This window comes from Rattus norvegicus, chromosome 14, assembly GCF_036323735.1.
Source record: "Rattus norvegicus strain BN/NHsdMcwi chromosome 14, GRCr8, whole genome shotgun sequence".
In the NCBI taxonomy this organism is placed as follows: domain Eukaryota; kingdom Metazoa; phylum Chordata; class Mammalia; order Rodentia; family Muridae; genus Rattus; species Rattus norvegicus.
The window spans coordinates 34,906,335-34,916,180 of record NC_086032.1 but is presented as its reverse complement, the minus strand read 5'-3'; the positions used below and the strand labels follow the sequence as shown (position 1 = coordinate 34,916,180).

At 45.7% G+C, this 9,846-nt stretch overlaps 1 protein-coding gene and 1 long non-coding RNA gene across 8 annotated transcripts in view; one reads left to right on the top strand and one right to left on the bottom strand.

Moving 5' to 3' along the window:
* Window positions 1-1,578: 1,578 nt before the first annotated feature.
* LOC134481743 (uncharacterized) overlaps window positions 1,579-9,846 on the bottom strand; it is a 9,372-nt gene continuing 1,104 nt past the window's right edge. The window contains exons 1-3 of the long non-coding RNA XR_010057509.1: window positions 3,795-9,846; window positions 3,212-3,553; window positions 1,579-1,774 (exon numbers count right to left, since the gene is read on the bottom strand). The exon at window positions 3,795-9,846 is cut by the window's right edge and continues 1,104 nt beyond it. This is a non-coding gene — a long non-coding RNA (uncharacterized LOC134481743). The remainder of the gene's footprint in view (window positions 1,775-3,211; window positions 3,554-3,794) is intronic.
* Window positions 3,477-9,846, top strand: part of Spata18 (spermatogenesis associated 18) — a 26,710-nt gene continuing 20,340 nt past the window's right edge. For 5 of the 7 annotated variants that reach the window (XR_005492908.2, XR_005492909.2, XM_039091694.2 and 2 more), the window contains exons 1-2: window positions 3,527-3,763; window positions 5,145-5,228. Coding sequence is in view for 5 of the 7 variants with exons in the window: in XM_039091694.2 (XP_038947622.1) it covers window positions 3,677-3,763; window positions 5,145-5,228 (171 nt within the window). In the remaining 2 variants the exon portion in view is untranslated. Of the gene's footprint in view, window positions 3,764-5,144; window positions 5,229-9,846 lie in introns of all 7 variants that reach the window. The other 2 variants (NM_001393794.1, NM_199374.3) reach the window with 1 other exon arrangement.

Below are 9,846 nucleotides of genomic sequence, written 5' to 3'. Positions count from 1 at the left end.
CAGGTACTTTAATAATGGATTTTTCTGAAGTCAGATGCCCCCTGGCTACCTGAAGATGACTGGGTCTCCTCTCCTTGTTGCTGCTGCATGGCTGACAGGACACCCAGTCGTTCTCATCACCACTGTGTCTTTTGGCTGCTGTTGTTTCCTAAGATTTGATATTATTTGTGCATGAATGTATGCGTGTGCATCACCTGCATGCCTGGTGCTGGGGGAGGTCAGGGGAGGGTGTTAGATCCCCTAGGAGTTGCAGTTGTGAGCCACCAGACATGTGCAGAAGTAAACTCAGGTCTTCTGCCAGAGCAGCCAGTGCTCTTAAGCTCTGAGCCATCCCTCCAACCCTCCCCCCATTTGTCTTTTAAAAAAGAGAACCAATTCATTGAATTAACCACAAGGGTAGTGCTAGTCATGTTGTTTTGAAGCTTTAAGACATCTGAAATATTTGGAGGGTGCTGTGTGCTTGCAATGTCTCAAATTCTCACAGCAGTCTCATTTTAATTGGAATTATATCAGTTCACTATGACACCCACTTGAGAGTCAATATTTTATCGTGTATTATTATGCTTTTAACATAATTTTCTCCTAAGTAGACTGTGTGCTCCTTCAAACTGAGTGGAGTATATCATTAGATATTACTCCAAGTCCTGATCACAGAAGGAATCGAATACACAATAAATACCAAATAGCTTTGACGACTCAATACTGTCTTGTTTTCCGTGAATATAAAATGTCGTAAGCATCTCTGACATAGATCTGCTTTCACACTCAGTGTACAATACCCCAGAGAAGACCACATTCCCATCACTCTCTGCCTCCTAAGAGCTCTTCCTAAGGCTAGTCCCACCTCTTCCAGTCTCTAAGACAACCAATTACATATTATTCTGACTCTATCCCTGGCTGCCTTCTCACTGTCCATGAATTAAACATTAATCTTGGCCTGCCTCAGACTCTGTAGTCACAGTGGACACTGCTGTTTCTTATCCTTGTGGCTTTATTTCTCTGCACCCACTTTCTTGTTTCTTCCTAGTAGACTCCTCCATTCTGACAGAGTGTCTCTGAATGTCATCTTTTTCCAAGAAGACAGGGAAGGAGGAATCACTATCTATCGTTCTATTAGTGTGCTGTCAAGGAGCAGGAAGCCATTCTGACTTCACTTTATACCTGAGGCAGATGGGTGGGTCACCATGGAAACCCAGTAGGTGCTATTAAATGTGTGAAAAGGATCCATTTCCACATTACTGCCTTCATGCTGTCCCATGTCATTCTCCTGAGAGGCTGAAGGGTATCTGTCAACACTGACCATATGTCACTCCTCTGCAGTGTCTCGGTGCACGCTAAGACCTCCCCTTCAATGGCCGTTATCGAAGCACGGAGTATTTGCCACTGTATTGAGCTAGTAGTGCAGAAAAAGTTGAGGGCAGCGGTACCTTCTGTGTGTAAGTAATTATAACAGAAATCTTGGTTGGGATTGGAGGGGGGATATTTGGGTCAATGCAATATATTCACTTTGTTTTTCTCTTCTGTATTTAAATTAGTTAGGTTTAGTTACTAAGGTGATAAAATTGTGAAAGACTACCATTTCTGCATTTTTCTGTGTATTTTAGGCAAACTGGGCATGGAGCAGGAAGATAATTCTGGTCTGGCCAGAGAGAATGCACGCAGGCATTGGCACTACACAGGCAACCTTGGTTTCAGTGCTTCCCAGCTGAGGAACGTGCCTTTGGCGTCCATCTGAACCAGCTGATTCTTCCACTGATGGGTGTTGGTTGTTTTTCTGTTTAAGTGGAAGAAAGCATAAAGGACAAAATTAAGTATTCTCTCTCTCTCTCTCTCTCTGTTTGTCTGTCTGTCTCTGTCTGTCTCTCTCTGTCTCTGCCTGTGTCTTTGTCTCTGTGTGTGTCTGTCTCTATTTCTCTGCCTCTCTCTGTGTCTCTGTCCACTGTGTCTCTGTCTCTCTGTCTCTCTCTGTCTCTGCCTCTGTGTCTCTGTCTCTGTCTCTCTCGCTTTCTCTGTGTCTGTCTCTATTTCTCTGCCTCTCTCTGTGACTCTGCCTCTGTATCTGTCTTTGTCTCTGTGTCTCTGTCTCACTGTGTCTCTGTCTCTCTGTCTTTCTCTGTCTCTGCCTCTGTGTCTGTCTTTGTCTCTGTGTCTTTGTCTCACTGTCTCTCTCTGTGTGTGCGTATGTCTGTCTGTCTCTGTCTCTCTGTCTCTCTCTGTCTCTGCCTCTGTGTCTCTGCCTCTGTGTCTCTGTCTCTGTCTCTCTCGCTTTCTCTGTGTCTGTCTCTATTTCTCTGCCTCTCTCTGTGACTCTGCCTCTGTGTCTCTGTCTTTGTCTCTGTGTCTCTGTCTCACTGTGCTCTGTCTCTGTGTCTCTGTCTCTGTCTCTGTCTTTCTCTCTCTCTCTTTCTCCTTATGTGTGGAGGCCAGATATTTCAATCTCTTTACCTTTTTTAATTTAATTTAATTTTATTTTTTTGATACAGGATCTTTGCCTGAACCGGGAGCTCAAGCATTATCTAGACTAATTAGACAGCAGTCCCAGGGAGTCTCCTATCTCAGTGGCCAGCTTTAAAAAAACAAAACCAAAAACCAAAAACCAAAAATGAAAAACGTGTCCTGAGAATCCAAAATCAGGCCCTCTAGCTTGCGTGACAAACACTCATGGACTGGGAAATTGTAGCGTTGCGGAAACTCTGTTTTAAAAGCAATTTCGTGCAAATGGAACAGAAACTGGGTTTCCTTTGAAGAGCAATACAGGTTCGGACACAGAAAACAGTAGGACAAGAGTGTCATGGCACCCGCCCACCCCCACTTCCCACACAACACAGGCTTGCACCTGTCCATGCTGAGGAAGACCTGACAGTCGGGGCAAGGATCCCGTCATGTAGTTGTGTGTGTCTTTCTTTTCAGTACAAATCACCTGACGGACCCACCGAGTAGGAGGAAACAAAGTCCACAATAAAAGTAGTAAAAACGGACACTAGAGTCCCAATTTCACAAAGACAAATGGAGAATTAAAGGCACGAGGGGTGGATGAATAAAGAAAGAGCCAAGGAAGTGGTTGCCAAAAACTCTACTCAAAACTGGCTTTCCTAGACTCCCACTGTCACCCAGAGCCCGGTGCAGCACCAGGTTAGGTGTCCTGTGGTCTTCCAGCCCTCTTCTCCCGGCTGGTCTAAGCCCAGCGCAGGGTCCCATAACAGCCCCCCACCTTCACCCCAAGGTCTGGATGTCCTTCAGAGGGAGTTCCGATGGCTTCGATGCCTTCGCCCTGGGCCCGCAGCGCCACGGTGGGGGTTGGGGGAGGTCGCGGTAGTGGCGGGTCCCCAAGGTCCCAAGGCTAGGCGCGAGGAGTTGGGGGCGGGGCGTTGCTCGGACGCTAGCCGCGGGTCCTTGGCAGCCGGCCGCCACGTCAAGGTTTGTTTAATAATCGCCGGGGTATTTATGGCCTGGCTGGCAAGCGGCTGCTGGGGAGCCAGAAAATCGCCGGGCAGGGGGGACCTGCCCGGTCGGACCGGAGGGCGAGGATGGACACTCCAGCTGCGTTCTGAGCCTGTGTAGAATATAAATAACATCTTTGTAAACTACATCACCCCGTCGTCCAGACTAGGCCACCAACCCCCTCGTCCCCTCTACTACTAGATCTCCCGAAGTCGGAAGCGCGAAAAAGCGCGCGATGGCAGAGAACTTGAAGAAGCTGGCCCAAAGTGAATCTTTTCTATCGCTGCAGGATAAAGTCTGCTTCTGGGCGAACGACTACCAGGTGAGTCAGGGTGGGAGATCCCAGGGCTCACTCTGTTTAGTTTCTCTGCACAGCCTTGACTGGGGGTGGCTTCTGTGATGTTTCTCCGCAAAGCCATCGCTCTTGAGACCCTAACAGGAATCTCAGACTCCTACCCAGATCAAAGAAGAAAGTCTATCGGAACACTTCACCAGGTTTGAGGTGACTCCAGAGTTCGGTAACCATGGAACCCCGCGGCCTTAGCAACAGAAGGGTAGCATGGAGCTGCCAGCCACTTCCATTCTCTGGGCTTGCTTTGGAATTATCTTCCACTGCACCCTCCCCGCCTTGCTTTTCCACAAGGCTCTCACTTTTTAGGGATACCCAGGATCCTAGCAGAGTGAACTTTTCTAAATGTCACGTGGGTGTTATTATAGGGAAAGGGACACTTGTAAAAGCTGAACCTTTAGCCTGCCTGCTGGTGAGCATGGCAATTAGAAGGGTACCAGAGCAGCTTCCGGGAGGTGTTGACAAGAAATTACTGTGTCACCAGCATTCTGTCACACCCAGAAACACACTCCAAACTTCATTAATGCCACTTCGGCCGTGTTTCAACAGCCACATGTTGAACTTGGGTCACTTTGATGGAAATGTCTTCAGTAGGAGGCTCTGAGTTTTACCCAGGCGTGGAGCAGTCATCAGAGAGACTTGTTGGGAATTAGAGCCTAGGTTCTCGTCTGTACGTGGCCATAACAAGCCAAATAACGTTTCCAAGCCTCCCTGGGCCTCAGCACCGTATCTGTTCCATTGTTGGGATTGAATTAAACAATATGTAAACTTAGTTTCTAGATCTCATTTAAAAAAAAATCTAAATCCTCTTGTTTCTGAATTTACATCTGACCTATCTCATATTTTGTTATGTGTAGATTCAGTTTGGATCTGTTGCTAAGCACAGTCCTGTAATCCCCCAAAGAGGTTTTATTAGTACCAGGGAATTTTGACTTAAACCTTAAGATGTATATTCATCGCAGCAAAACTCTAGTTGTTAAAATCTTAGCTGTAGGAAACTACATTTATTTAAAGCTTTAAGTTTAAGTTTAAGTTGACTTGGAAGGTTGACTTTGCGAGGTGTACTCATATTGGCTCAGTTAGAATCAGCATAAAAAAAAAAAAAACAACCCAAGCCAAGCATAACCCTTTAGAATCATGAACACAATTATAGCCACGCCTCCAGAGGGAAACAATGCACATTCAAGTTTCTTCCAACTTATGATGATTCTGGCTAACACCTCATTTAGCTTTCCCTTTATTTTCCTCATGAAGTTTCCTTCTCTGATCCTCTTCGTCTCTGCCTTGATTTGGGGAGCCCCACCACTGCTTCACTGTGTAACCCACCTTAGTTTCTCAGCTTCTCCTTCCTCAGTGCCAGCTACCCACTATGGAAAACGACGAGGACGACGACGACGACCGCAACAACAAGAACAACAAGAACAACAGCAGGAATCGGGTTTGAAACTAAACATTTCAAACAAAACCAATTGCTATGGTTCGGGTTGTGTGTGGAGAAGTGATAGGATCTCTACTAAAGGTTGATTCATTTCTTAAAGTTGTCCGGAGTATACACGAGCTATACACTACCCACGACTAATCACTGCCTCAGTTTCTAAGTGAACAGCTGATGTTCTTTTCGAATATCAGTTTATGCCCTAAAGCCTCAAAACTGGCTTATTTTTAATCTCAAAGTGTCTAGTAGTCTTCTGGGTTGTGCAAGAAACAAAACTCTCTTGAGGTTAGATGAGATGGCTCGTGAGGTAACATCCTGTGCTGACAAGCCTTGTGTGACCTGAGTTCCATCCCCAGGACCCATATGGTGGAAGAAGACAGACACCTACATGGTCTTCTGATCGCCACACGGGCACTGGGACACAATTGCGCCTCCTACCCATACTTCAGTGTAATAAAGTGTTATAAAATATTCCAGGAAAACGGTGCTTTTCAACCATCTCCTAGAACAAACAAACAAACAAACCAAAAAAACAAAAAAACAAAAAAACCCAAAACCGAAACCAACAACAAGTGGTCCTGCTTCTGTTTACCATTCTGGTGGTGATGCTAAACTTAGTGTAAGCCTCCTCCCAAGTGTCTTTAAAGATTGTCTTCTTAAGCTTAGTTTGGATACATGGCTTTCAGATTGCTTGCTTACCGTCTAGACAGAAGCAATTACCAAAAGCTTAATAACTCCTCCCACAGATAGTTATGACCAGTAAGTCGGTGAGTTTGGCACTGACTTTTCAATGCATCCTTACTTGTTCAGCATTCCCTTTTCAGAGCATATGGTGTGCCTGTCTGTACTCGGTGTGGGGATTAGCATTAGAAGCCACATTTTTTAATTAAAATCTTTATGTGCATGGGTGTTTTGCCTGTGTTTCACTTGTGCAGTGCTTGAGGGACCAGAAGAAGGCACCAGGTCCCCTGAAGCCAGAGTTAGAGATGGCTGTGAGCTGTCAGGTGAGAACTGAACTAGGGTCTTCAGAAGAGCAATCAGAGCTTCTAACTGTGAAGCCATCTCTCCATCCCTAATAGAGCTGAATCTTAACGATGAGCCTCAATCTGCAGAAGAGAAAGGACAGAGGGAACTCCATGTGTAAGACGTAGGATTATTGGTAGGGGCTGGGACTAGTTCCAATGGATGAGGGAGAGGAGGTGGAGGGTTGGGCAGATGTCAGAGAGCGTTGAGGGGTGTGTTTGGGAGTTCAACCTTTGCTTGAGAGCCAAAGAGAGCCTGAGAGCACAACGCAGGACGACCGCTTAGGATTAGGTTTCATATAGGCCATTCTAGTTATCTTGTGATGGGGAAAGGGGATCTCGAAAAAGGCTTTAGAGCTAGATGGTACTTGAAGCACCAGAATGTACAAGTGAGTCAGCCTGACATATTAAGCAGACTAGATGAAAGACACCAAGAACGTCCCTTAAGATTTATGTGACAGCACGCAGTTTAACTTCCTGAAATTTATGGCCCAACATCTGTATTGGTCACTTCTGCAAAAGGCATGAATCACCCTATGTGCAGAGCTGAATTCTAATGACAATTACTGCTTGACGATGTCACCTGAAATTCACCGTTTGTTAGAATACCTTCAGTTGGTCAGCCCTAGCCTCAATCCCTCTTCCCTCTGAGATGCTTCCGTTTCCCCTCAAAGTCCTGTGGGCTAAGGAGTTAACCCGAGTTATTTGTGCCAAGACTCGACTCTGAAGAAGTGTGTTCTAGAATTACAGGGGCAGACGGTAGATATGCTACCCTTTGCAGTCTAATCTCAAGATAGGCTAGATGGCAATCTTTTTGTTTTGTTTTATTTGAGACAGGGTCTTGTTATTTCCTGGGTTAACCTCTAACTTGCAGTCACTGCCTTAGTGCTGACTTTACAGGCATACATTATCATATCTTATATAAATGATATTTTCAAAGTAGTAGTAGTATGTATTTTCAAATACATACAAGGACATTATAATTCAGAAATGTTGTTTGGTTTTTGCTCTTTTTTAACAAAAAGGGTCTCATGTAGCCTAGGGCTGGCCTCAAACTTTATGCATCTAGAAATGAACCTGAATTTCTAACTTTCCTGCTTTCTCCTCTCATGTACTGGGATTATATATGTGAGCCATCATGCCCAGTTTATGTGCTGCCAGGGATAGAACCAGGACTTTTCGCATGCTAGGCAAGCATTCTATCAACGGAACCCTAGCCCCAAGAAAGATTGGGATGTTTAATTTGTGAGTGAGACTGATGGGAAAGTTGGTATTATAGGACTTCTCTCTGCATTACTCTTCTCTTACATTAGTGACAATAGTTAAAAACACGGTATTAAATACCACCACACACAAGGAGATATTACTGAGGCGTGCCTTCTGTTTGGTTTAGAATAGTTTTTGTGGTGAGGTCTGTCGGTGTTGCCATGGTGGATTCAAACAGACTCCCTGCCCATTGTAATCACTCCCTAGTCAGTAGACTAACACATTCTTCAGGAGGCAATCTAAGCAGTAAACTCATCTCTCTACTGTCAGGTCAAGTGGCAGGAATGGACAATTCTTTGAATCCCAAGTCTCAGTGGGAAGATGTTTTTCTTGAACAATCCCAGGGAAGCTCTTCGTCTCTGGCTTGGTTCACTTTGTGAGAGTGTAGCTGGCATCCTATGAGTCACTTAGAAGGGCTGCAGAGAAAGAAGCAAACTTGTTCTGCTCTTAAATGACACATAGTTCTCACTCATCATCCCTTTGCCAGAAACATGGTTATGTGTCCCTTTTGAGAAAGGCACCCTTGGCTGGCTGACTGTTAGCATCATGGTGCAGACTTACCCAAACTGAATCATGCTATGGAACCTCTATCTCGTCTATGGGTGCCATAAGAGAAATGTCCTATGACCATAGTTTTATGGCACCAGTCTGATCGTCAGGCAGCTAAGGAGTGGCCGAGAGGGCAAGTACATGGGACAGCATAGTGGAGACCTGCTCTTCCTCTTTCAGAACCACCCTCAGCTTCTCTGTCTTTCTTTATCTTTTCCTCTTTTCCCCTTTTTTGGTCGCTATTAGTTTTGCTCTTTACTGTCCCTTCTTTCTCAGCCCACTTCTGATGGTCCTCCTTCTTGACCTGCGTGCACCCTCCCCATCTTATCTCTTCCCTGTGATCTCATGATCTCACTTCTATGGGCTTCCACTCTCCCCCATCCAAAGCCACACCCCCAATCCTGTCTCCTGAGTTGTGGTATGAAGCATGTCTCACATGCTGAGGTTGAGGGAAGCAGTGTGGAGTCCAGGTGAGCCATCCTCCCTTCAAATGACCTAACTTTACTTTCCTGTTTGATGAGTCTCTGGTAGTAAAGCATTTTATCCCTCTCCCCTTCTCCTCCCTTCCCCATTTCTCTTTTCCTTCTCCATATTCAGAGCTGGTTTCATTAGGCCTCTAGTTTCTGCTTGCACAGAACACTTGATATAGTCTGGGATGATCGTTTAGAGGTATAGGGTTATTTTGAGACTCATCCTGTAAGGAATATGTGCTGAGAGGTGTAGAGGCTTAGCTAGGGACTCTCAGAAGACGTTTCTATTTCCAGCTGAGGGTCCTGCTGGGACTCTGAACTGCCAATACCAAAACTCATTATCCTTTGGTAATGCTGGCGCTGGCATCAATGGGACCTTGGCTGATGCAGATGTGATTAACAATGGGGTTCCACGGTTATATCCTTCAACACCCCTCAGCCTGACATCCCTTCAGTTGTACTCTCCTACTCCAACCCCACCCCCACTCACTGTACTGTACACGCTACCTCTCCTCCAGAGTCACTCTGATGTGAACCCTATGAGATCTGTCCCTACAATGAGTTTTGTAAAGCAAGGAGCACCTGTGACCTTGTCAGGTCACCTGCCTGTCCAGTTGGTATTTTCATAAATGGATCAAGCCCAGAACCCTTCTTCTGGCAGGTTCAGGCTATCTGTTGGGTCTTTGAATAAAGGTGGCACATTCTGGAGAGGTACCCTACTGTTGCTTGTTGCTCCTTTTCTTGAGATGCCCCCCCCCCCTTCTTCTCTTTCCCTTCCCCATCCTCAGAGGTGGTTTCATTCAGCCCCTAGTTCCTGCCTCCACAGAACACTTGATTGGTATGGTCTGAGGTGATCATCTACAGCCCATTTGCTTCTTGTTCTCTACCCACGTCACCAGCTGCTGAACTCATCCAAGCCAACATATTTAATTTTAAAAGTAACTTTGGCATGCAGGCTGGCAGTCCAAGGCTCTAGGCAGACTAGGAGTCTGGGACTCATGAATGAAGAACGAGTCCGGAGACTCCGTGTTCTGGACAGAGTGCATTTACTTCCTGTCTTTTCTCTGTTTATCAGATGGTGGAGCTGGCTGGATAATGTGTAACTCAAGCGTCTTATGCAATGCTTTGTGTGGGGTGCTGGCATGTTGTAGCATGTCTTGGGATATCCTGTTTGAATATTTGTGTTGTGTGCACAAATGCCCCTTTAGACACCAGGCACAGCATGAAAGCAGGTAGTGGGATGCCATGGACACACTTTTAACTTAAGATCTATGCTTGAAGGTAGCTGAAAAAGCTAATTGCTTCCTAAATCTG